General features: G+C 43.7%; 1 protein-coding gene across 2 annotated transcripts in view; it reads right to left on the bottom strand.

Annotated features, from left to right (window-relative positions):
- Window positions 1-27,575, bottom strand: part of RBP2 (retinol binding protein 2) — a 63,442-nt gene that overhangs the window by 3,088 nt on the left and 32,779 nt on the right. For both annotated transcript variants that reach the window (XM_042955145.1, XM_042955144.1), the window contains 2 exons: window positions 19,875-19,998; window positions 6,683-6,861 (listed from right to left, as the gene is read on the bottom strand). In XM_042955145.1, the coding sequence (XP_042811079.1) occupies window positions 6,683-6,861; window positions 19,875-19,947 (252 nt within the window). In that variant the 5' untranslated portion in view covers window positions 19,948-19,998. The remainder of the gene's footprint in view (window positions 1-6,682; window positions 6,862-19,874; window positions 19,999-27,575) is intronic.

The following is a 27,575-nucleotide window of genomic DNA, read 5'->3' as shown; positions in this document are numbered from 1 at the left end:
CCATGATCTCACAGTTCATGAGTTCGAGCCCTGCGTCAGGCTCTGTGCTGACAGTGTGGAGTCTGCTTGGAATTCTCTTCCCTCTCTCTCTGCCCCTCCCCTGCTCACGTTCTGTCTCCCTCTCAAAAAAAAAAAAAAAAAAAAAAAAAAGAAACAAAAAACTCCTGTGCACACACTTATAAATTTTACACCCCCCAACTCCTCTGCCCTCTGTTTCCCTTTTACTTCTCCTGGTACCTGCCTCAGGACGATTCGTACCAGCCCTAGGTGGTTCTCTAGGGCCACCCACCTCTGAGCTCAGATTAGGACTGCACATGCACCTCCTGAGAGAATGATGTCACTCCCATGCAGGCAGTGGTTTTGTGTCGGTACTGTCCTTTCTCAGGGATGGCCCTGATGCCAGCTGGTTTTCTTCTAAGTATGTACAATCAGTAGTACACCTCTATGAGCAATAATATGCCAAGGACTAGACGTTTACTTTTCTATCTTGCAAGCCTAGTTGGTGACAAACTGACCTGTGTTTATTTAGTCACTGTCCTTTGCACATTTAGGTCTATTTTTTGGTACAGATTTTCTTTCTACAGATTGTTCAGTCTACCTATTTCTAAAATATTTGACCTTGACCATATTATATATTTAATGTACAATTTTATTCCTCCTCATTTTACTCCTCAACACAATGCAGTGTTGTTTGTTACAGCAAATGTCTGGAAGCCTCATCAATTCTGTCAGTGGGTGGCTGGTTAAATATGTGCGGTTCATCCATGCTGTGCAGCCCTTGAAAGGAGGAGGCAGCTCTCTACTTATGGAGGAGGGCAGTCTCCATAGTGCACAGTTAAGTCAAGAAAGCAAAGAGCAGGGCCATGTGCATAAAACAAGGGGGGTGGGTGCATGCCTGCATATGTTTGCACACAATCTCTTCAAGGAAGTAAAAGAACCCTTAGTAGTATTTGTCCCTGGGAAGGAACTGAGAGGCTGGGGGCCAGGATGGGAAGGAAATTTCACTTTTTACTTTTTACTTTTTAAAAAACCATCTGCATGTATTAATATTCCCTAAATCAATGTAATGATAAAATTCCCTATGTTTTCTAAAGAAAATGTCTCCTCCTTTGGGGCCATCCTAAGCCTCACATCTTTGAATGTCTTGGAGAAGCTTAATTCACAGGGTGTTCCCTTTGCCCTTCTGGGAGGGAGATGTTGTCTGGAATATTCCAGAATTCTCTCCCAAGTAGATGAGAAGGGGATACTCATTTGTTGTTGCTCATCATCAGTCTTGCGACTAAGTTCCCTCCCAAAAGGACGAGAAACGACTCAAAATGTCTTCTATTTGGGCAAAGACCTTGTCTTCTAACCCTGCCTCCCCCATCCCACATTGCCTTACACCTAATGGACACCTAATACATGCTCACTGAACAAGTATCTGTTGCCCCCAATTGACAATAAGCTCCATGAAGGAAGAGGCTATGCCAGCTGTTCAGTCCTGCAACCCCAGACTCGGCACAGTCACCAGCCAGAGAAGGTGCCTGGTAAGCAGTGTTAAATGAATCTGTGATTGAGGAATTTTGTCGAAATGGAATCTTGAGGTAAATCCACGTGGGGGAATAAATGAGCGTATGTATTCTTCATTGATGATGGTTCTTGGCAATGACTCAGCCTACCCACCTCCTTGCCTTGGTTTCTCTGGTACCCCAGGAGTGCACCCATGGGACCATCAATATGGACACTGGATGGTAACTGTCCATCTACTTGTCTGCCTCCTCAGGAGGCTGTGAGATCTTTCAGGGCAAAAAGGGGTCAATGCAATGACCCAGGCCTGGCATGTAGTAGGCGCTTGGCAAACACATAGAAGGAACAAAAAAGAAAAATGTTGGTGCATGAGGGCCTGTCCTAATATTTTCTGTTGATAAATCTTAGTAGGCAGCAAGATTAACAGTTACTCTGACCCTAAGTAAATCCATTACCAATGGCAATATCTACAATTAATGGTAGCACCTACATGTTTCCTACATGAAACAGACAACAAGAAGAGAGGAGAGAATGGTTAAATGAACTAAAATTCCACACTTCAACTTGCTTTTAGCTGGTGTCCCTCATCCCCACATCAGAGGAGGTTTTAAAAGATGCCCAACTATCTTAAAAGATCTTGAGGCTGAGGAAATGGATACTAGTGAGGAAAATCATTGCTTGTGAGCTAGAGGGTGAAGAAAATGTGTTTGCAGTGAATTAAGGAAACTGGGCCCCCACTGCAATTTCCCCTATCTCAGTGTTCAAAGTTAACATCATTAAAAACAGCCCTGTATGGGAAATTAGATATGGTCCTGTATCAATGTTAAATTTGCAGAAGTTGACAACTATACTGTGATTACATAAAAGAATATCCCAATTCATAGGAAACACTCAATTATTTAGGGGTAACATATCAAACTGTTCAGAAAAATATATTTATATAATGGCAAGAGAACATGTACAAAAGATAAAGCAAATGGGGCAAAAATGTTAACAGTTAGGTAATTCTCAGCAGAGGGTATACAGATGTTCTTTGCTACTTTCGTGCAACTTTTCTGTAAATTTGAATCAGTCCCCAAGGAAGTTTTTTTTTTTTTTAAAGGAAAATAACAGCTCTTTAAATTAAGAACATTAAAGGGGACTATTAACAGGTTTAAACTCTCCCAGTGCACCTGCCCTCATGGAAGAGTTATTCTGGCAGTGCCCACTGTCCCCTCCGGCGATCCCTGAAGTGGGGACCTCGTGTGTTTCCCCTGGGCTCTGGCGCATAATAATCACAATGGCATTATTTGTTCTAACTGCCATCATCTGTGTCTGCGTTCCCCTGCCCTTACTGTCTGCCTCCAACTACTTATTGTTTTTTTTTTCAACGTTTTTTATTTATTTTTGGGACAGAGAGAGACAGAGCATGAACGGGGGAGGGGCAGAGAGAGAGGGAGACACAGAATCGGAAACAGGCTCCAGGCTCCGAGCCATCAGCCCGGAGCCTGACGCGGGGCTCGAACTCACGGACCGCGAGATCGTGACCTGGCTGAAGTCGGACGCTTAACCGACTGCGCCACCCAGGCGCCCCTAATTGAGATATAATTCCCATACAATTTACCCTCCCTTTTAAAGTATATGATTCAGTCATTTTTAGTATATTCACAGGGTTGTAAAACCATCACCACTATCTAAATCCAGAATATTCTCATTGTCCTCCAAAGAAGTCCTGCACGAATTAGTCACTGCTACCCACTCCCTCTGCCCCTGGCAACCACTTTCTGTGTCTACAGGTTTGCCTATCATGGACATTTTATATAAGTCATATGACAAGTGGCCTTCTGTGTCTGACTTCTCTCACTTGGCAGAATGTTTTCCAAGTTCATCCAAGTTGCAGCAGGTATCAGTACTTTATTCCTTTCTATGCCCATATGCTATTCCATTATAAGATTATTAATTACTTCTTTTTAATGTACTTTTATTCTGGGCAGCTTGTGTATTTTTTTTTTTTTGCTTGTTTGCTTGTTTGCAAGCTTATTTGCTTGTTTGCACCTTTTTGAAAGGTGCTTTAAATTCTCTTAGAAACAAATCAGAATAGGAAGTGACCCACGTGACCCATAGGAAGGAAGAAGATGATCCCTGGGTCCCTCAAAGATTCGACCCCATGATCAAAGTGGTGTCACTGTTCCTGTTCTGGCATAGACCTGGGCACTTTAGGGCTCTATTGTGCCTCTGCTACAACCCCACCCTACACACATCTCTCCCCCAAACTGCCCAATGGGGAGATTCTCAGAGGGGTTCCTGAGGGTGACCAAGTTGTTGAGAAGTAGAGCCCTGGAGCATAAGAGCATGAGTGCTACAGCAACATATATACACACAGATACATGCACACACACAGACACACACACACTCATACACATGCACACATATACATATATGCACCCGTGCATACTGGGGCACATACATGCACATGTGCACACATGCACATAGACACACAGCTTTGTGTGCACTCACACATGCCACCACCTGTGGAAGACAGAAATTCAGCAGAGAGGTAGACTCACTTGCTCCCTGTAGTCCCTTTCCAGCTGAAGGAATCCAGTCAAGTTACAGTGAGTAGGTAGTTCCAAGGGCATCTGCTCTCTGTGCAATTCTCATGTGAACAGTCCTTTGCTGGAGGAGACTGGGCACATTCTGTCCTGGGCACTTCTCAGCCCCCACCAGTCTCCTCTGAGTGTGTGTGTGTGTGTGTGTGTAAGCCCCAACTTTTTGTTTTGGGCAGAACAGAGACAAAAAGTGGGAAGGGGGATTCTTTCTCCATGCAGGGCTAAGACCTGATCCTGGGGAACAGATGGGGCTCCCAGAGGGAGCCCAGAGGGACGAGAATGGAAGAAGAGGCACAAGAAGAACAGGTGTTAAGAGACGGAATCCTTTAAGGGTCAGGAAGGTTGCACGTATGTGACTGATTTCAGGAAGAGTGAGTTCTCGACTATCAAAGGTGATGGAAAAGCCAGTCAGAGACAACAGGGTTGCTTTTCAATAGCCCAAACCCAGAATGGAAAGGTGAGGGAAAATGAATCATTGTGAACAGATCAGGCTGGAACAGCAGAGTGATGCAAAAATCCAGACCACAAATTTCCTTTTGGTTCTGGTGTCTGAGGAATTGGCCTTCTAGCCACATAGTTCAGAGAAGGCTTGTCGATCCATCAACCCTTCGGGGAGGGATTCTACAAGGGGCTGTTCCAGAGACCGGAAGCTCAGGCTCTTATGCCAAGATTGCTCTGATGGAAGCATTTCCAAAGTGCTTTTCATTTCCCACTTTTCTTTAGCAAGGAGCACTAAATATAATTCAACCTTGACTTGATGGCTGAGATTATCAATGCTGCAGGACAACTTGATTGAGAAATAAAATGTGTCCTGCTCTCTTGGCTTCAGACTCATCACCAAAGAATGATGACAGCTTTTTCTCCCCACCCAGGAGAGCAGACAGACCTCATGTCCCTGGCTTTGGGGGAGGGTTGAGACCCGTGACTTTGAAGGCGCTCCTGGATGCACCAGAGAAAAGTGGGACTCTGTAGAGAGTAGGGCTTATGGTGAAAGGGGAAGGGCAGGGTGGAGGATTCTGCTTTCCTGAGACACTCTAAGGGGATGGCCCACTGCTGGGGGTTGAGGGCACAAATACCGGTGGACATGATACTCAGCCCTGCCCGCCCTCACTTTGGGAGCCAGGGCAGAGGTCCTGGTGTCTACATTGGCATGGGGGGAGTGGGTGCTATAAATATTTAAGCTGCCCACCGTGGTATAAACTGCATGGGCCTGGACCGTGAGTGGTCTGTGGCAACCATGCTAAATGATACCCCCGGAAGTTTCCTGGATTGTATCATCCATGAGGTTCTTGCACGATGCTAAGATTGGAATGGGAGAATCCTTAAATATGACTGAGATGCATTTCTCCCCACTCCTACTTGTGGGGACTGACCAGGTGTAATTGGATTTGGATAACCAAAGACAGGTGCACTTACTATGAGTGTGGGCACCGTGGAGATTGCACACTGCGTTATGATTCCACATGGGGTTGCAAGAGGAGAGGGGGGCCTGCTGTTACCTCGCCTTCCCCCCTTCCTCCCCACTTCCCCCTGTTGCTACCCTTCTCTACCTTATTTACAAAAAGCTCTTCTGGGCGAGGACCTATCTCCTCTGCAACGTCCAGTTCTCAGGCTTTGAGATAACTCTCGACTTACGCACTCAGAGTTGTCTGCTCACTACCAAGGTCCTACCTATACCCAAGCAGTTCCAGTGGCTGGAAGTCTGGCCTTCTGATAAATGGAGGCTTTCCTCAGTGATGTCCTGTGAGTTAAGGTGATGCTGAGACAGAAGATTCCTCCAAATACCAGGACTGGGGAAACCCTGACTTCATTTAGTCTACTGACTTTTTTTGATTAGCACTTTCTTTTTCTTTTTCTCTTTTTGAAATTTTTTTTAAAGTTTATTCAGTTTTGAGAGACAGAGAGCAAGAAGGGGTGGGGCAGAGAGAGAGGGAGACACAGAATCTGAAGCAGGCTCCAGGCTCTGAGCTGTCAGCCCAGAGCCCGATGTGGGGCTCGAACTCATGAACTGTGAGATCATGACATGAGCCAAAGTCAGATGCCTAACTGACTGAGCCACCCAGGTGCCCCAGCACTTTATTCTTCTTAAAAAAATTTACATCAGTTGGGATCCTCCAATATTGAGGTATTTCATATAAAAACATGAATTCTCAGCATCTCTTGAAAAGAAAAATGAAATCTAGCAACATAAGGCCCCAGGGCTCCATGGCAATGCTTGGCTGGTGCTGAGTAGGGTTGCCCCTGGGATGAAGCTGTGCTACCCAGCTTGTGAAATCACTGTCACTCCCTACAATATTCCACCTTCTTGGCCAGACCCATGTCGGCATAGGAGCTGGCCTCCTAACCCAGATCCTAGAGAGGTCGGCAGTCTTTTCATCTCTCCTTTCCTTATAAACTTAGTGTAGAAGGCAGCTTGCCTCTTCCTGCTGAACTTCCAATAATTGCTAATTGCCAGCATCATTAAGTCCACTCTGGTCCCCTCTCCTGATCCCTCCCAGGTTGTTTCTGTCATATTTTCATTGTGAAGGCAGATAGCCAGCTCCTGCACACAGAGTATATGAGTAGAAACTGCCAGGCCAGGTCCTCACCTTAACAGTCCGATTGTCCAGGCCCTTTGTGTGTTCCTCAAACTCCACTCCAACGGTGAAATCCAGGTCATAGTTGCGGAACGTGCTGTTGGTTTTTGTCTTGAAGTTATCGCCGTTTTGATCAATGATCTTTGTCTGAGTCAGACGTAGTGCGATCTTGCGGGTGGCAAAATCAATATCTGTTGGCAAAGGGAGTTGTGGAGGTTATGATGTGCTCAGCCAGTCTCATTCATTTCTTTAACAAGGCCAAACATTTAGGACCAGAGGCACAGATCATGGGCAGGCCACATTTCTTTGCTCAAATGGAAAAGAAGAGTTGTCTTACACACGGTCAGTTTGGGCATCTCAGTCAATTGTCTGGAAACCTAGGGTTTCTCAGTGCCTCTTCAGGAGCCCTAATAGGAGGGAGAGGTAGCAGGCAGGGCTTACCTCTGAGCTGCAACTCCCAGTGTGTATGTGCATTCATACACACATGCACACATACACATGCATGTGCATGCACACACACACACACACACACACGCACACACACACACACACACACACACACACCGCTCCACCTAGAAGCTCCATTCTATCTGACATTTTGGGTTTCCTCCTAAGAGCTTGCTGAGCAAAAGACTTCATGGTTTAAAAGAAAAAGGACCACTTAAAAATAACCAGTCTAGATCATGGGTAAAAATGGACCTTTTGTTAATAGCCATGGCAGGTAAGGATACATGCAAACTTTCATTAAAAAATTTTTTTTAATGTTTATTTATTTTTGAGAGAGAGAGAGAGCAAGCAGAGAAGGGGCAGAGAGAAAGGGAGACACAGAATCTGAAGCAGGTTCCAGGCTCCAAGCTGTCAGCACAGAGCCCAACACGGGGCTCGAACTCATGAACTGTGAGATCATGACCTGAGCTTAAGTCAGATGCTCTACTGACTGAGCCACCCAGGCACCCCAGCAAACTTTCATTTTTAAAGCAGATTGAGGATGTACTTAGCTACGCTGTTCTGCCTCAGTCATGAGCCCCTAGGACAACTTTAAGCATATTCCAGACACTTAATAAATAATTGTTCAGAGATTTCTTTGGTTATTTTTAAGGAAAAGATGAATAGTTGTTTATATTTTTTATTGCAAAAAGTTTAAAACAAAACAGAGAGGAGAATACAAAGAACTACACACAACCACTATCGAGATTCAATAATTAAGATTTTGCCTCATTTACTCCATTTACATGTTTTCTCTGCCTTGATTTTTTTCCCATCAAATTCTATAGCAGTTCTTTTTATCCCCAGCTTTACTAAGATACAATGAACAAATAACAATGCATAACTTTAAGTTGTACAATGTGATGATTTGAAACATGTATATGTTGTAAAATGTTTACAAACAATAAGGCAGTTATTTTTAAAGTTCAGTAAGCATCAGAATTTCCACGAAAACTTGTTCAAAGAGATGACTGGGCCCTGGTCCCATATGTTCCGACTCTGTTAGGTCTCAGGGCAAGCCATGAGTTTGCATTTCGGATAAACTCTAAGGTGATGTTCATTATTATTGGTCATTGACCACACTTTGAGTAGTATTCCTATGACAATTGGTTGACAGATTGACAATTGGTACATATGCAGTCTTTGTTTTCACATATATTTTTGATTAAAAACAATGGCAATGGATATTTGAAAATTAAGTTTCGCCAGAGAGCCTTACAGTTATCTTTAACTATATCTTTATTTTAAAACAGAGTGAAGTTATTAAAAAATATTTTGAAGGAAAACATGTTCATTTCTTAGAGATTATTAGTAAGTAAAAGGGAGTGTGCCCCTCAGTGGGGTGTTTCATTTACTAAGCCTTGAATTTTATAGTATGAAGCTAGGTGCAGAACCAACTTTCTCGCCAACCTCTGGTCTTGTATAAAATGTCACTGTCCTGTAGAATAGATTTAGAAACAAAGGATAATTCTGGGACTTGCTATAAACATTATTAAGCTCTTAGTATCTAGCCAAATCATGTTTGACTCTCTTTATGTCTATGAATTCTCCAGATATTTTTGGATATCAACCTAAATTTAAAATTTTTTTTTCAGAAATTCTACCTGGAAATTTTCAGAAACTCTGACATTGATACTGACCTCAAGAGTAAGAACAATTCAAATTCATTGAGTGTTCTTTCTCTGAGAACCCCAGTCCCATCTCTATGGTAGGGGGGTGATTAAACTTGACCCTGTGTGCTATCTGATGGGGGATAAATACTATTGAGCCTGTGAGAAAGACCAGCAGTTACCAACAGTTCAGGAAGCTCCAGTCAATATGGAGAATTAACATCTCTGCTGGCCATGCCCCATCCTTTCTGTTGTGCTTCTATGGTAACCAAGCATCATGTCCTTTATCCTTTCTTCCCATTTCCTTTCTGACCCATTTCCTTCTGGATCTCTTCAGTTATTATCACTCTAAAGGACCTAAACAACCTTGGTTCTAAAGGACCATGAAGGGACTGAAGCTGGCTGGTTGGACTTCACTGTGGGCCAGCAGTTTGACCACAGATGGGAACCCACAACGGTATCACATCTGCATGGGGAAGGGCCCTGGCTGGGATTTTGGAACTGAAATTGTATAGACAGCCTTTATCATAAAGAGAAGAATTTCACCTAGCATTAGGCAGCCCAGAAAGTAGAAGGATTACATACCTGTATCCTAAGTTAAAAAGAAAAAATAGGTTCAGATTGGCATGAACTGGTACATGAACGCTAGTGCCTTGTTCAAATATTGTTCACGAATATTGGTTGAGAACCTGTCATGTCTAAGAATTCACCAATGGGTCCCAAAGCTAGCTGCACATCGGGATCATGTGGGAAGATGTAAAAACTACATATTTCTGGGTCTTACCTTAGACCCAGAATCTCTGGTTTTTTTTAGATTTTGGATTTCCTCATAAGGGTCTGTCTGGAGAGAGTTCCATGGTGTAAGAAATTTGAAAGCCATGGCTTAAGCACCTACTCCTCAAGCCATAGGTGATGACATGGAGGCTGAGAGAGGTTAAGTGACTTGTCTAAGTATACATGGCTGAAAAAGCAATCACAGGATTTGATAATTGGATGGATATGTGTGGAGGTATCAGGTTGGGAGGAGAAAACAGTGGTTTTCAGCTTTGGAGTCAAGGTGAGATCCAAAAAGTCGGACAGGGGATTAATCTTTTGGGGAACACAGGAGCCAAATTTTAGGTAAGATGATCTGGGGGCTACACTGTGTGGACCCATGGTAATACTTGGGGCGGTAACTAAGACATGCCTTGAAACCAACCAGGAATGGTGCCCCAGGGTGGAACCTCCCTTGGGAAACCTCACCCAACAAACTCATGAGATAAGTACCATATTATCTCCATTTTACCAATGAGGAAACTGGCTCAGAGAGGCTGTGTCACTTTCCCTGGGTTATATAGTGAGGAAGCAATACAGGTGGAATTTGAACTCAGAATGGCCTGTCTCCAGGGTCAGCACAGTGCTCTACAAGCCTGAAAGCTGTGGGCTGGCCCATCTTGTCAGGTCAGACCATCCTAGATTGTGCACTTTCTGTGGCTGCCCAAATACCAGTAACTTCTGACTGACCCTTCTTTATACTTCCCCTGGAGGCACAAGGACTTCTGGGTCCAGCTAGATGAGACCTCCCTGTTTGGGGCAGTTTATGTTTTCCAGAGCTCTAATGTATTATCTTCACCACATCGCAATGGTTTTCTGTGCCCAGGGTTCTATAAGAAATTTGAGGTGGGTCATTCACACTCCAGCCCCTGGACATTCTCTGATACCTCATTTAGCTTCAGCTTCATGGCTTATGGAATTGTACCTGGGGACGTCCAAGCCACACAGACTGGAATGAGGCAACAGGATGTGGAATGAGATAAAGGCTCTCTCCTCTGCTCTTTGTGCTGTGAACACCTCTAGGCCTCTTCACCCAGCATTCACAGATCCCGGGGCATCCCACTGTGTTTGCTTCATAGGTCATTTGGTCGTCAAAAAAATGTGGCCCGTGAGCTACTAAGTTCGGGAAATGAGGAAGTAAAAGCAAGAGAAGCTGGTTTCTACCCTGAAGAACTTCACAGAGTCTTCATTCTATGAGAGATACTTTGCAACTCCAACGGTGGGGAGATAGGATGCAGACTTTCCCAGTCTTATGTGGTCATAGCCCTGTGCTGTGGTGGGACATCTCACCCAGCCGGTCTGGTGCTCCGCAGAACATAATACAGAAAGCGCTAACAACCCCCAATCTGAGGCATTATCTCAGTCACCTGGGCCCTGCAATTATGGAGCTATTTCCTGTTTAATTTTCACCCTTCAAGGCAACTGCTGGCCTATTGAGAAAAGACTAAACAGGACCAAGTGTTCAAGTATTTCTGTCTTACAAATTAATCTTTCCCTAATATTGCTAAAAGCCACTGAAGAATCTTCCATATCTGGTCAGTATAAACACATGGTTGTGGTAGGCAGAGGGCTAACATGTCACACTCCAACTCCTGCTTCTCTCCTTCTATCCCAGAAACAGTCTAGTGAGTCAGGTGACACCTGTGTGTCCAGCTTCAGTGCCATTGCTGGACCCTCGGGTCCAGATCTAGAAGCAGCAGAGAGTAGTGGCCAGAAGTGGAGTTATTATTAACTGCATCAGGTTGCTTTGAGGATTAACTTCGATGGTGTTTGTGAAGAGTTCTGCCCAGTGGCTGGTGCCTTGTGGTAATGGCCCGGTAAATGGTAGCTGTTGCCATCATTGTAATCATCATTATGAAGCCCCTTGATCTCAGAGGCTGGTGTGCTCAGAGTCCTTAGCATTTTTCTAGATACGCCCTGTGCGTTCGCCCCCTAAATCTCTGCCCCTCTCCTCCCAGCTCTCCAAATCTCCTAAGACCCAGCCCCAGCCTTGCCTTCTCTACTGCTGTTCTGCTCTTTCCTGCCTCCTTCCTCATCTGCTCTTCAGGCCACAGAGCTTTACCCCCAGGAGGCACTACCTGATAGTTTCCTCTGACTTTTTCATGGGGGTGATGGTTCTTTCCTCTGAAGTCTTACCTCTATGAGGATAAGGACAATGCTGTCTGCTTGCTCTGTGTCCCCAGGATTGGACACAGAGTAGGTGCACCAGAAACACTTCTGGATTGGTTAATAGGCACCCTAGTTTGGGACAGTGGTTCTCACAGTGAGGTCCCTGGGCCAGCAGCTTCACAGCACCTGGGAACCTCTTACAAATGTAAATTCTAGGGCTTGCACTAGACCTGGTGGTTGGGCCCTGCTTGTTTTTACAAGACTTCCAAGTGATTCTGTGCCTGCTAAAGTTCAGAACTACTGGTATAAAAGAGTGAGGGTCAAATCCAGGTATAAATCCTGGTCCAGATTTCCCAGCTATGTGACCTCAATGAAGTCACTTCGCCTTTCTGAGCCTAAGTTTTCTCACAGTAAAATGGGGAAAGAATGCTCATCTCGTAGGGTTATTTATGTAAGGTTTCTGTTAAAATGATGGTAAAATGCTTTACAGAGTAGTAATGAGCAGTAATAGATGCATTGGCCTCTACCCCTCAACCTTTCCTGTTTAGGTGAAACAGTGGCCAGATCAGCATTCAGTCCAGGGAGAAATATTTGGTTCATGTTTCTGCATCTCCGCTCCATGGCCCAAGGGCTCTGGACTCTGAAGGAACAGTCAGAATGGTGGCTTATCTACTCTCTCACTAGCATAGGCCTGGCTTGTCACATGGGAATTCTAGCCAGCTTGGCCAAACATTTGTCTACATGGGCCAGTTTCCTCACTGTGTAGTTTGGCCAGTGGATAGAAACAACTTTAGCTCTTGTTCCTGAGGTCCATGCTGTTCTAAACCCTGGTGCTGGAGCCGTAGTTAGGAGATGAGAAAGAAAACCACAGACCAGGTATTAACCAGGGGAAACAAAGGGGAAGGCTCTGGGCAAAAGGACTAAGGAAGAATTGGGAATACTGAGAAATTTAGAACAGCAGTGTTCCTCAGAGAGGATGTGGAAATCAAGGCACAGAGAATTTACGTGGTGGGTTCAGAGTGACCCAGCTGGGACAGAGCTCCTGACAGCTTGCCTACAAATACAGTCCGTTTATCGTTCACAACTAAGGCTTCCCTAACAAAAATTATTGCTTGTCCCTGGTTGCCTAGAAAGGTAGATCACAGCTAAAAATGCCTATTGCTGACAGAACTGGTTTGTCCTGGAAACACCACCCCCCGTCAATCTTTCTGACCAGTGCTAGGGGAATCTTATCAGGGGCTCTATGCAAATGGAATCAAGCATTGCTTCTTCTCTAGATTGAAAAATGGCTCGGCCTCTTGGCCACCCTTTAGCATTTGCACAGGCCAGTTAATCATGTCACCTCTGCTCCACCCCAGGGAAAGGAACCAAGTGTTCTGTTGGTAGATTCGTGATATTTCTAATCAAAAGGAAAGGTTCAACTGCAGCTGTAGAATATACACGCACACACAGAGATTATAAAAACACTTCCTCTTTGTACTTTGCAGAGAAAATTATTTTCCTGATATGGTATTTTAACATCAGGGTTATCAAGTATGTTTTATCTGCTTTTCTAGATTAAAGGTATCTTCGAGCCTGATTTATAGCCAGGTGAAATGAATTTCTATCTCAGAGGAAAAGGTCCAAAGGCAAGCTATTTCTGAATAATATATGTGGCTTGTAGCTCCTGCAGAAGAAAACAACACTGAAGTGACTTTATTAAAGCATACTTTCCATAACTGCATTTTGAACAATGCAAGCCATAAAGTTGAAATATGAGTATACTACTCACCATTAAAATGCTTTGTAATATGCTTGCGCAAAAAGCTAAAGTTGCAGGCTAAAAGGGCAGGCACTCTTTGTAAATTAAAGAGAGAGATGCACACATATTCATCATATGAAATCTGAGACCCATTTCAAGGGCAGCTTCGATGGGCTTCAAACCTGGACTTCATTCTCAGATCATCAGCCCTCTCAGGCAACTGTGGGGAGAAGGGTGCAAGAGCAGTCTTCTCCGCATCTTCATACCATTTCGTCCTCCAGATAACACATTTAGAGAGAAAGTGAGCTGCCCCCCTGTCTGCCTCTTCCTTTCTCTCATGGGCATCTCCAAATATGTTTAAAACCTTTTGTAGCCAGCAGAGGCAGGCTGGAGACCTTGGGATGCCTCCCTGCTCCCCCTGCACGAGTTTACCTCCCCACCCATAATCTAGTACTCACTACTGGGTTGGGGGCAGGGTGGAGGTGCTGCCATTACAACCTAGAGGAGAAGGGGCTCTCGCTCTCCTGGGGGAAGATGCTAGGAAGAGGCTGAGCTTATCTTCATTGGGGCTTTTCTACCCCCAGCACTCTCTCTGTTTAAAAGTCCAACCAGTCTTTGCTTCAAGTAAAGGCTTTGGCAAGGTGTATAACTTCTTTGACTTAGGACCACCAGCAGAAATCCAAATTTTGTGAAATTAACTCCTTGGGTCATCAGACATTTTTTTCTTTCTCTCTCTCCCTCTCCCTCTCCCTTTGCCTCTCCCTCACTTGTTAATTAATTTCTACCCAGGGACTCTGAGTAACCCAGTGTTTCTGAGCGTTCTGACTACCAGTGAGTTCCTCCTCTGCTACCCACATGCTTAGTACTTGTACCTAGAATAGTGCCATGGAAAGAGCTTGAGAGATGGAAGCAGGCAGACTGGGCTCTTGTCTGAGCAACATCATTTCCCAACCACAGATGATCCTGGGGAGGTCCTTTCACTTCCCTGGGCTTCGGATTCCTCATTCCATGAAATGGAAAACATTCCTTCCATCTTGATCCCTGACTATAGCCTGAGCTCTAGATCTTGCGTCAATATGCCAATTTTAATACTCCAGCTGGATGTGTAACAGGCATGTGAAATCAAAATATGCAAAACAGAACCCTCAGTGCATTCTGCCCTGCCCAGTACCCCTTACCAAACTCACGCCTCCCCCATGTCTTCTCTATTTCAGCCTATGGGATCAGCATCTTCCCAATTGTTCATCCCTAAGCCTGGGGCCATCTTCATTTCCCCCATATCCTCTGGTTTCACATTCCCCTAAAAGCCCTGTTGGCTTTATCTCCAAACTGTATGTTGAACCTGTTCTCTCTTCTCCAGACCCCTGGGCACTACTAGCCCAAGCCACCATTACTTCTTGCCTGAACAACACAGTGGCCTCCTAGGATGGGCCTCCCTACTTCTAGTCTTGCCTTCCAGTGATTCATTCTCTACACTGTAGCCACAGTGATCCTTAAAGAATATAAATAAAGTAGATTGTCCTCCACCACAATGTCTAAACTTCTCTTTGTTTGCCACTTCCCAACACATCAACCTTTGTGTTTCTTGAACACACCCAGAACCTCTGCACCTGCTGTCTCCTGTACCCGGGATGCTGCTTCTCGGCATTCGAGCCTTGGCTCACCTGTCAGCTCCTCAAACAGCCTTCTCTGACCACCCATCACTGTTCACCCAACAAGTCCTTTTTGTTTTCTTGAAAGCACTTACCTACTTTATTTATTTTCTCTCACGGCCACTAGTGTGTACACTCCTCAGGTGAGAGAGATTTGTCACCTCATTTACCACCATGTTACCAGTGCATAGGACATTTCTTGGCATGTCATAGGTGCTCAATGCATTTGTTGCAACTGAATAAATTACATGAAATAATGTATATAAATTTCTAGAATGATGCTCATCATGGCACGTGCTCATCTCTGATGGTAGACTGTGGCTCTTAAACTGTTAGGACAGGATTTGGAACATTGTGGGTATTCAGGAAACCTTTCCTGGCAGAGACAATTCAGGTGAGGGCTGCTCGACTTCAGCCTTTAAGCTTACCCCCTTTCTGATAGAATTTTCCAGAGACACACTAGGACTTTTTGCAGTAGTCTCTGCTCTTTTAAATCTGTGCATATTAATTTAAACGAAAAGATGGTCTTCATAGGAGATTGGCCCCACCTTCTTTCCCAAGTAAAGAGGAGAACTAGATTTTCCCCAATATTTACAATTGGTGAACTAAATATTTCCTAGATGTCTAAATTGAACATTAACTGAGCAGTTTTAGGATACAAACCTTCCATTATATGTCCACATCTTTGCTGATTTACATGATGGTTCACTGAGTTACATTAAGGTGTTTCATTTTCCAGGCTCCTTCCCTGCCCTGTCACCACCCAGTAACCAAATCTAGTCTATTTCCCACTCTGGACATCCCCCTGTCTACCTTCTTGGCACTGCTCTGGCCATCTTCCCAAGGCCATTGCAACAACCTCTTCAGTTCTCTGACAGTTCTGCAGATCTATTCACCCCTGGTTGTCGGGGTGAGCATGGGTGCTTTCTCTCTCTTCTGCAGACAATTCTTCTCCTTGTAGGATGAAGTCCACATGTGGTGGCACACCCCATTCAAGATCTGACCTGTTACCTTTCTGACTCTGTTCAATCCCCTCCTTGCACCTCACCCTCTAGCAATACAACTTTTTCTGTTCCCTCTGCCCACACCACATTCTTACTGGCCTGCCCTTTGCACATACCCGCAGAACAATGCCTGACTACATTTCTGTGTGGAGCCATTCTCTCCTCCCTTCAAAACCCCACCCAGGACTTAGGAAGCCTTCAGTGACATTGTCCAGTAGCTCCACTCACCACCCACACACACATCTTGCTGTGGGCTCAAGGGATGGAATCACCTACTGTCTCATGGATGATAGATTACATTTTTTTTAATGGCTGCAACAGTACCTCTCAACCTACAAGCTATTCTTGCCATGTGGCTTTAACATTCCTCCCACTGAGAGACGGGTCTATGTACTCTTCCCTTGGAGGTAGGTGGGCTCATGACTACTTCAACCAATAGAATACAATGGAAGTGATGCTCTATGATTTCTGAGCCTGGATCATAAGAGGCCATTCAGCTTTCACTTCCTCTCTCTTTGGATACAGCAAGCATGCTGTGAGGAGACCCAGGCCACATGGGAACACCACGTGTAGATATTGACAGCCCAGCTGAAGCCTCAGCTGCCAGCCAGTACCTACTGCCAGGCACAGAAGTGGGGAAGCCTTTGAGATGGCTCCAGCTTCAGTTATTGCCCACATGCAACGGAATGAAAGCCCCCTAGTAAGAACCTAGCAGGTAAACTTGGTCAGCCCCCAGAACCATGAGAGACAATAATAAAATTACTGTAGTTGTTTCAAGCCACTATATTTGGGGGTGATTTGTCACACTGCAGCAGAAAACAGGAACACCGTTTGTGCACGGCTATAACTCGGCTGATTACATAAGTTTGAGCTCCTTGAGAGCAGACACTGGGTTTGGTTCTGCCTTAGATGGCACAGTCTCTGGCTTCCATGGCTAATGTTTGAACTGTGGTAGAAAAGTCAAGTGATTCCCCATGTCTGGACACTACTAGCCTCACTCCTTGGTAGTTAACAGACTCTCCGCCAGCATTCTCTCACAATGCTGGAACTTCATTTTTAGATAAGCCTTCCTCAGGCTCTCCTCTAAATTAAAGACCACTCCCCCCATTCCCTGATCCCCTGATCCAGGCTGCAGGGGGACCTCAGAAAGCTACAAACCCCTTAGGGTGCAAGAGTTTAGCAGCTGCTTTCCTTGCTGTCAAGAAAGTCTAAGACCTCAAGAAACACCAGGCGCCTAAGAAGGCAGGAGAGGAGGTACCATTGACCCTTGGCACTCAGTCTCTGAACACTTAGTAACTTTGATGATTTGGGATAAAACCAAAGGTTATTGTGACATGTGATGCTGCTGAAGCTGGCAGCTGAGTCATGTGGGAAGGCTGATGTGTAGAGTGAGTCGCTGGCTAGTGACAAAGCCAGTTTGTCACCCAGACCCACTTCTCAACAGGAATCTCTCTTTCCCTACTGAGCCAGCCACCAGTCCCCCAGAGAAAGCCACCTCCTTGGTGTGAGGGATTAGAATCTAAGAAAATGATGGTTCTTTAGTAGGAAATAGAGTTATACTTAGTGATATTTCCATATCGGGGGATTTGCAGAGATCTCCACATATGTTCTTCCCAAATGCCAAGGGTTTGAATGCTCAAAAGGGCAAGTTTCCTGACTTGTCAATGTTGGGAAAGCAACCCCTGTTCCGCAGGGTAGGTGTGAGGGAATTGTACAGGTCTGCTGGGTTGCCTGTAGCAGATTAAATTGTGGGAGCAGCCTCACTCAGTTGCTTCCAGGGGATGGTAATAGTGGTGTTTACTTCTCACCTGAGGCCTAGAGAGGGGGCATCAGGGACCAGTCTGCACAACTGAAAACTGAACTGAGACTCAGTTTTATACCTGAAGTAACATAGGACTTTATTATTTAAGAAAACACAGCAAAGGACACAAAATTGCTTTCTGATTATATTCCCTGAGTCTGGCTTGTTCAGCACAGGCTGAGAGCTTGAAACTGCCAAACAGCCCATGGATAGTACTATTATTCCTACCTGGCAGATGAGGAAACTAGTTCTGGAAGGTTAAAAAATTGGTCAAAGTCAGAGAACAAACCTTATGTGGGCTGGCCCCTCTGGTTTGGTTTCCTCACCTGCATGATCTTGTTCAGAATTACACTTCTGAGCTAAGCTCCAGACCATCTGCCCATGTGTAGAATCAGTCTTCCATTTCTTTTTTTTTAATTTAAAACAATTTTTTAGGTTTATTTATTTATTTTGAGAAAGAGTGAGATGGGGAGGAGCAGAGAGAGAGGGAGAGAATCCCAAGCAGGGTCTATACTGTCAGCACAGAGCCTGATGTGCCTCAAACTCACTAACTGTGAGGTCATGACCTGAACTGAAACCAAGAGTTGGACACTTAAACAACTGAGCCACCTAGGCGCCCCTCAGTCTTCCATTTCTATTGTCTATTCAGGACACTAACCTCAGTGCAACAGGTTTGGAGCTCTGGAAGGAAGATTTGTGCCTCCCTCCTCCTTCCCCAAGTATTTGAGGTAAAATTCTGACAGCCAAGAGGGAAAAGAAAGCTATGCTGTATTGGAAACATGTCTAAAGTACATGAAGAAAGTTCCAATCTCTATACATCACACAATATGTCAGCTCTCCTTGTTCACTGACAGAGTAGAAATGTTCCTCAATGGAGTATCAATCGATTAAGTGTCCAACTTCAGCTCAGGTCATGATCTTACAGTCTGTGAGTTCGAGCCCCACATTGGGCTCTGTGCTAACAGCTCAGAGCCTGGAGCTGCTTCAGATTCTGTGTCTCCCTCCCTCTCTGCCCTTCCCTGTGCTTGTGCTCTGTCTCTCTCTCTCAAAAATAAATAAATGTCAAAAAAAAGAAATGTTCATCAAACTAGAAGTTAATTGCACAGAAAATTCCACAATTCCCATTCTTGGTGAGACTTCCCATCTTCATATCCAGATTATTGGACCTCTGACCCCACGTGCAGCCTTAGCAGCGGGGAAATTCCAACCTGGAGCTCCTTATGTGGAAAGTTCTAAAGATGGAAAAGGTGATGAGGAGGCTGTTGCAGGCTGTTGCCTGAAATAAGCACAGGCAGCCAAAGCTCCCTGCCCAGCGCCTGGCCCATGGCAGCTGCCCCACATAGTGAGCTCCTCCTTCAGGTGTTATATGATTTCTGTCAGCCCACGAGAGATCCCACAAGAGAGTCAACTCAGGACACACATTGATCAAGCTTTTGGCCTGGAGTCCAGTTCAAAAGCCAGGCAAGCAGTGAGTTGTTTGACCTGTATGCCAAAAGCCACTCCTAGCCTTCTGTGGGTCTCATATTCTCTAGAATAACAAATTTAGCCACTCCTTGTCTGCTTCCCCACCACAAGCCTGCCACAAGAGCAATGCAGGGTCATTCATGGATAATATCAGGTCTAACTGGCTATCTAATAGATGGTGATCCAAAGCGGGAGAGCTACTGTATTTATCTTGTCAAGTTTGATTTTACTCCATGTGTGCATGTATGTGTGTATGTGTACCCCACATTCATGTATCTTTTCTGTGTGCCAGGTATTATGTTGAGGACATTCCAGACACATAATCTCATTTATTATTATTCCCAATTTACAGATGAGGAATCTGAGTTTCAGAATTTCTATGACATACCTATTATTACACAGCTAGCAAACAAGGAGCAAGGCTTACATACAGATCTGTTGAACTCCATAACGGCACTGTCTGGAGGGCCAGACTAAAGTTCTCCCAAAGTGACCCCCCCTTCCATCCCTGTCCTCTCCCTTACCTAGGGCTTTCATGTAGCCTTCAAAGTTGTCATTACTCTCCATCTCCCAGGTTCCATTCTGGTCCCTTGTCATGGTGATAGTTTCTGGTTCAGTGTGGGTGAATGTTGAATGTCAAGGAGTAGGCTGCAGGGAGAACATGTTGAAATGAGCTACTTTTATAGCCTAGTGACTAGGTTTATGGCTTTGAGATAACAGGTTCAAAGATCGTAAGCACAACCAAAAAAACCTTTCCTTTCCTTTGCAAAGTTCAGCAGGACTATGAGCAACCCACGCTCAAAGTCCAATGTGGCCACATGGGTGCCCCAGTGACCTGTACCATATGCAGGGGTCCAGAGAAGCCCATTTTTGGAAGCCCAAGAGAGCTCTTGGACCCAAACTAAACACTGTCTGGCATTTGAGGAAAACAAATATTCAGTGCCCACCCCACACTGGGCAGTGCCCAATCTACTAAAAGCAAGCCAGACAAGGAGGGAGGCCAGATGGAAGGCAGAGGGGCAGTGGGACTCTGCTTTAAGCCATCAGGAGCAAGCTGAAGATCACCTTGACCAAAATAGGGGGCATAGCTGGCATTTGGACAAGGACTCTTAGTTTGGGCTATTTCCCAGATCGGCTGTCCCCAGGGGTGAGAAAATGGGTCGGTTTACTGTTCTGATGTATAGTTCTGAGAGATGAGGCCTGAACAGGAGCTGCTATACTGTGAAAAACAGAGATGTGGGCTGAGATGGATAAACCATGAGTCCCCAAAAGTGAGGCCAATTTTGATTATGGCACTATGGATCTCTAATATATGTATTTATATGCTATGAAATATAAGCAAATTCTGCTTATATTCTGTTTGCTTGTGGTTTGGGGGATGTAAAACAGCACATTTATTTATTTATTTTTAGTAAATATACTAGAGTCAGGAAGACACACAGTAAAAAAATGGCTCAGCTGCTATCAAAAAACCAATGTAGGGCAAAGGGAAGAGTAAAGGACAACTTCACTACAAACAGAAAATGAGTGAAGGCAGAAGAAGCAGATAGATAAGTAGCACCAGACTTCATTATTTGGTGTCCAGGCAGAAGCTTCTATAAGCTGATCACTTAGACTTCTAGGTTGGAACAGTAGGTATTCCCCTAAAGGTTAAGATTCAAGGACCTCTACGTGACCCCTCCTACCTCCAACTGAGTCTCCTATAGGCCTCCTTTGAAAGAAAATAATTAAAAGCTGACCTGGTATTGGAGAGAGTTGGGGGCAAAAATGAGGTTTCTAATTTCAATAAGCCAGAGATTTTAATTTTAATGGGTGGGTGGAGGCATTCACCCTGTATCAGGTGGGAAGTTGAAACTAAAATGTTTGCATGAAACCAAAACACTGAACAGACTACTCTACCACTGAGAATGTGAAATAGTCAAAATATTCCCAGAGACAGTAAGAAAGTGTGTCTATTTAGCCTGGGATCTATGTGAGTTAAAAAGAAGTTCTACCCTGCTTTGCCTCTGGTTTAGGGTTTGAGCTTATGCTTCCTGCTAGCCAATGTATTAAATAAATGGAGTCCTGGAGCTTGCAAAACTTATAAGCTTCAAGAATTTAATGTAAAAACTGTCTGGAGGGATATATCTTCAAACCAGTCCAACCAGAATTCCCTGTGATAAAGTCAGCCAAATGTGAGCTCATCCAAAATTGTTAAACACATATGAAAATCCACCAAAAAAGCACACATTAGCAGAAATATACAGTCAAATTAGACTTCTAAGACCTCAGGTAATACAAATGGCCAGTTACAAACTATAAAATAAGTATTTTATAATGAGAAAAAAATTAAAAGCACTTAAAAACATGAAAATGGATAAAAAGACATTTAAAAATATATTGAAAAATAACCAGAGAGTAGTTATAGAAATTAAAAAATGAAGTCATTAAAATGTGAAAGGTAATAGGTGGGTTAAATAGCTGATTAAACACAGCTGGAGAGAGAATTAGTAAACTGGATGATAGAGTTGAGGAAATTCCCAGAATGTTTGTAACATAGAATACACTGGTGGAAACTTAGAGCATCAAAATAAAAATTAAATTCTAAAATCTTCCTGAGAAAACAAAACAACCATATAGATTACCTATAAATAAACAATACAATAATCATCTTGATATCAGACTTCTCAACAACTTTGATGGAAGACAACAATAGAACAGTATCTTGCAGTGATAAGGGGAAATATTTTTGACTAAGAATTCTAAATGCAGTCAACTTCATTAAAATATGAGGGTTTTAAAACTAAAATTATTTCAGACATTATAGCCCCAAACTGGAATCAACCCAAACATTCATTGACAAATTAATGGATAAACAAATTGTGGTATATTCACACAATAGAATCCTACTCAACAGTAAAAAGGAAAAATCTCCTGATACACTTAATGATGTGAATGAATCTCATAGGTATTATGCTGAGGGAAAGAAACTTGACACAAATGGTCATATACTGCATAGTTTCACTCATAAGAAACTCCAGAAAAAGGATCTAATCTACAGTGATAGAAAATAGATCAGTGATTTGGTGAGTACAAGAAGAGAAGGTGGGGATAGGAAAGGACACAAGGGAAATTTCTTGGAGAGGTAAGATGGAAATGTCTATAATTCATATGGTGGCTGTATGACAATTGCTAAAACTAAAACTCTGCAATTTGTATCTGTTCCTTTCTATCGTATATAAATTAAACTTTAATTTAAAAATGAATAAAACAGGGGTGCCTGGGTGGCTCAGTTGGTTGAGTGCCTGACTTCGGCTCAGTTCATGATCTCGTGGTCTCTGAGTTCAAGCTCCGCGTCGGGTTCTGTGCTGACAGCTCAGAGCCTGGAGCCTCCTTCAGATTCTGTGTCTCCTTCTCTCTCTGCCCCCACCCCTCCACTCTCTGTCTCTATCTCTCTGTCTCTGTCTCTCACAAAAATAAACAAACATTAAAAAAATTTTTTTTAATGAATAAAACCATTTTTACTCATGGGCGCCTGGGTGGCTGAGTTGGTTAAGCATCTGACTCTTGATTTCGGCTCAGCTCATGATCTCAGGGTTTGTGGGTTTGAGCCATGCCTTGGGCTCTGTGGCTGATAAGGTGGAGCCTGTTTGGGATTCTCTCTCCTTCTTTCTCTGCCCCTCCTCCTGCTTACATGCTCTCTCTCTGTATCATAATAAACAAATAAACTTTAAAAAAACTATAAAAAACATTTTCATTCATGCATTCATTCATGATTATTTTTGCAAAAAAGATTTAGTAGCATCTCAAACTAAAATCCCATATTATACCCACATGGGAAATTAGCTGATTGATGTGTGTGCTAAGGAGACTATAATTATTGATTGGCTAGATGGTTTTAAGAAATATAAGTTTAAATATTATCTGAGGGGTGCCTGGGTGGCTCTGTTGGTTAAGCAACTGACTCTTGGTTTCGGCTCAGGTTATAATCCCACAGTTCTCGCAAACCGTAAGATCAAGGCCTGTGTTGGGCTCTGCACTGATAGCAGGGAGCCTGCTTGGGATTCTCTCTCTCCCTCTCTCTCTGCCCCTCCCCATGCTTGTGCACTCTCTCCTTCAAAATAAATAAATAAACATTAAAAAATATTACCTGGGGACACCTGGGTGGCTCAGTCAGTTAAGCGTCCAACTCTTGGTTTCAGCACAGGTCATGAACTCATAATTTGTGAGCCCTGTGTCAGACTTTGCACTGGCAGTGTGGAGCCTGCTTGAGATTCTCTCTCTGTCTCTCTCACGCTCCTAGCCCACTCATGCTGTCTCTGTCTCTTTCAAAATAAATAAATAAACTTAAAAAAATATTATCTGAAAAACTTAGGAGAAACCTCTAAGGAAGTGGTTCTCAAGCCCTACCAAGGGTCAGATTTATTTGTAATCTCATCCCATGGGCACACAGAGATAACAGCTACATCTATGCAACTAACTGTGAAAATGACCTGAACTCTGGCAGAATAGACTTTCCACTTAATCTTAGGTAGAAAGTCATGTTGAAAGGGGTAGGAAAGGTAGAGAAGTAATTGGGAACCTAGCTCCCCCAGTGAGACTAACTACAAGTGGGAAGGACATCACAGACATAGAGAAGTGAGAGGGTCAGACCCCATACCAGGCACCCCTGGCCCTGGGTACCTGCATTGGGAAGATGAGTCCCTGTAACATCTGGCTTTGAAATCCAGCAGGGCTTAACTTGAGGATCTTTAAAAATCACTGGGGGTTAACTCCAAGAACTTTAAAAATCAGTGTACTTAACTCTGGGAGAATTGGAGGGTGATAGGAAACTAAGTCCCTGCCATTAAAAAGCCAGCATAATAAACAACTCAGCTCAAGACACAGCACAAATAAAGCAGTTTGAAAATTACCTGTGTTAGACATGAAGGAGATTTATTGACTAATCTTAAAATGTGTGCTGGTGAGGCAGGGATTTTTAGGAGACCTCTCCAGGAAGAAAAAAATTTCTCTTCTTCTCCTCCAGTCTAGATGGCCTGATGTTTGTGGGAGCTAGAGCTAATACTCTCCATCTACCCTGCTAGCCTGTGAGCCCTGCCCCTGTGTTTCCCTGCAGAGCCCACCATGCCCAACCTGCTAGCTTCTTCAGGTATGCCTCCAAAACAGCTCCTGTCCTTTGAGACTCTGTAGGCAACCGTGGCCAGGACTGGTGCCACTCCAATCCAAAGTGACTCCTGCCCTGGGGAGGGAGGAAGATAATTCTATGCACCAGCATTGCAGTTGTAGCAGATGGGCCTCTTACCTGACTGTCCAGAGAGCAAGCCCTGCCCTTTGTATGCCTGCAGCTGTGGCAGAGAGGCTAAGTGCAAACAGCTAATCTGACTGCCAGCCCCACCCACCAACAAGACCTCAGTGACCTCAGACAGGACTCTCAACAGGGACCAAACCCTGCCCAGTATGCCCATAGCAGGCAAAGCAGGTCATTGAAGCCAGTTGGGCTGAAGGCAATTACAGTTTAGTCTCAAGAGGAGGATGCATGCAGCCCATGCAGGGGATACTCCTGAAGTGCCTGGTTCTGGTGACCAGAGGGGATTGCACTATATGGCACCACAAGACCCCTACTTCACAAGGCCACAACTTTCAAGACCAGGAGATGTAGCTGACCTACCTAATACATAGAAACAAACACAGAGCGACAAAATGAGTTGACAGAGGAATATCTCCCAAATGAAAAAATCAGACAAAGTCACAGTAAAAGAACTAAATGAAACACCTTAAGCAATATTCCTAATAAAGAATTCAAAGTAATAGTCATAAGGATATGCACTAGATTTAACAGAAAAGTAGATGAGCACAATAAGAACTTCAACAAAGAGAAAATATAAAAAATAACAAATCAGAGCTGAAGAATTCAATAACTGAAATTTTAAAAATACAGTGGAAACAACAGATGATTAGAGGACACAAAGGAATGGGTCAGTGATCTGGAAGACAGGATAATAAAAAGTAACCAAGGTGAACAGGAAAAAATAATAATAAAGAATGAGAATAGATTAAGGGACGCAGCAATATCATCAAATGTAATAACATTCACATTAGAGCCATCCCAGAAGGAAGTGAGAAACAGAAAGGGGCAGAAAACTTATTTGAAGAAATAATCAGTGAAACCTTCCATAATATGGGGGAAGGAAACAGGCATCTTGGGCCCGGAAGCAGAGACAGGCACTAACAAGATGAACCCAAGGAGGTCTGCACCAGACACACAATAATTTTGAAAAGTAAAAATGACAAAAAATAGTAATAAGCAGAGAATTTTAAAAGCAGAAAGAGAAGGTACAAAAACAGACACAGACAAATGGAATAGAATAGAGAACCCAGAATTGGACCCACACATATATGGCCAAGTAATCTTTGACAAAGCAGGAAAGAGTATCCAATGGAAAAAAGACAGTCTTTTTAGCAAACGGTCCTGGGAGAACTGGACAGCGACATGCAGAAGAATGAACCTAGACCACTTTCTTACACTATACACAAAAATGAACTCAAAATGGATGACAGACCTAAATATCAGACAGGAAACCATCAAAACTCTAGAGGAGAAATCAGGCAACAATCTCTTTGACTTCAGCTGCAGCAATTTCTTGCTTGACACATCTCCAAAAGCAAGGGAATTTAAAGCAAAAATGAACTATTGAGACCTCATCAAAATAAAAGGCTTCTGCACTGCAAAGGAAACAATCAATAAAACTAAAAGGCAACTGACGGAATGGGAGAAGATATTTTCAAATGGCATATTGGATAAAGGGCTAGTATCCAAAATCTATAAAGAACTTACCAAACGCAACACTGAAAAAACAAATAATCCAGTGAAGAAATGGGCAGAAGACAGGAATAGACACTTTTTCAAAGAAGACATTCAGATGGCCAACAGACACATGAAAAGATGCTCTACATCACTCATCATCAGAGAAATACAAATCAAAACCACACTGAGATACCACCTCACACTGGTCAGAGTGGCTAAAATGAACAACTCGGGAAACAACAGATGCTGGCAAGGATGTGGAGAGATGAGAATCCTCTTGCACTGTTGGTGGGAATGCAAACTGGTGCAGCCACTCTGGAAAACAGTGTAGAGGTTCCTCAGAAAATTAAAAATAGAACTATCCTACGACTCAGCAATAGCTCTACTAGGAATTTATCCAAAGGATATAGGATAGCTGATTCATAGGAGCACATGTACCCCAATATTTATAGCAGTACTTTCAACAATAGCCAAATTATGGAAAGAGCCTAACTGTCCATCAACTGATGAATGGATAAAGAAATTGTGGTTTATATACACAATGGAATACTACGTGGCAGTGAGAAAGAATGAAATATGGACTTTTGTAGCAACGTGGATGGAACTGGAGAGTGTGATGCTAAGTGAAATAAGCCATACAGAGAAAGACAGATAACATATGGTTTCACTCTTATGTGGATCCTGAGAAACTTAACAGAAACCCATGGGGGAGGGGAAGAAAAAAAAAAAAAAAAGAGGTTAGAGTGGGAGAGAGCCAAAGCATAAGAGACTGTTAAAAACTGAGAACAAACTGAGGGTTGATGGGGGGTGGGAGGGAGGGAAGGGTGGGTGATGGATATTGAGGAGGGCACCTTTTGGGATGAGCACTGGGTGTTGTATGGAAACCAATTTGACAATAAATTTCATATATTAAAAAAAAAAAAAAAAGAGAGAGAACTCTCCAAAAATGCCACACTGTATAATTGGCTGCATTTGACTCAATAACACCTCTGATTAGTTTAAAAGCTCATTCACTTCTTTCATCATATCGCAGAACAAGCCCAAAATAATCATAAACATTTCTAAATTATTTGTTACAAATGATCTAGACCACTATATTGGGGCCATAATTCTGTGGCACTAGATCTATATTTGCCCAATCTTTTTTTTTAATGTTTATTTATTTTAGAGAGAGAGAGACAGAATGTGGGTGGGGGAAGAGCAGAGAGAGAAGGAGACACAGAATCTGAAGCAGCCTCCAGGCTCCAAGCTGTCAGCACAGAGCCCGACGTGGGGCTTGAACTCACAAATCATGAGATCATGACTTGAGCCGAAGTCGGACACTTAACCAACTGAGCCACCCAGGCACCCCTATATCTACCCATTCTGCTCTCTTCATGTACAAGACATAAGTGGGCGAGTCCAGGCTGAGGAACCCATTGTCCATAGGGGACACCACCAC

Source organism: Panthera leo, chromosome C2, assembly GCF_018350215.1.
Source record: "Panthera leo isolate Ple1 chromosome C2, P.leo_Ple1_pat1.1, whole genome shotgun sequence".
Taxonomy (NCBI): domain Eukaryota; kingdom Metazoa; phylum Chordata; class Mammalia; order Carnivora; family Felidae; genus Panthera; species Panthera leo.
Note: the sequence above shows the minus strand (reverse complement) of the source record. Positions and strands in the feature narration are given on the sequence as shown.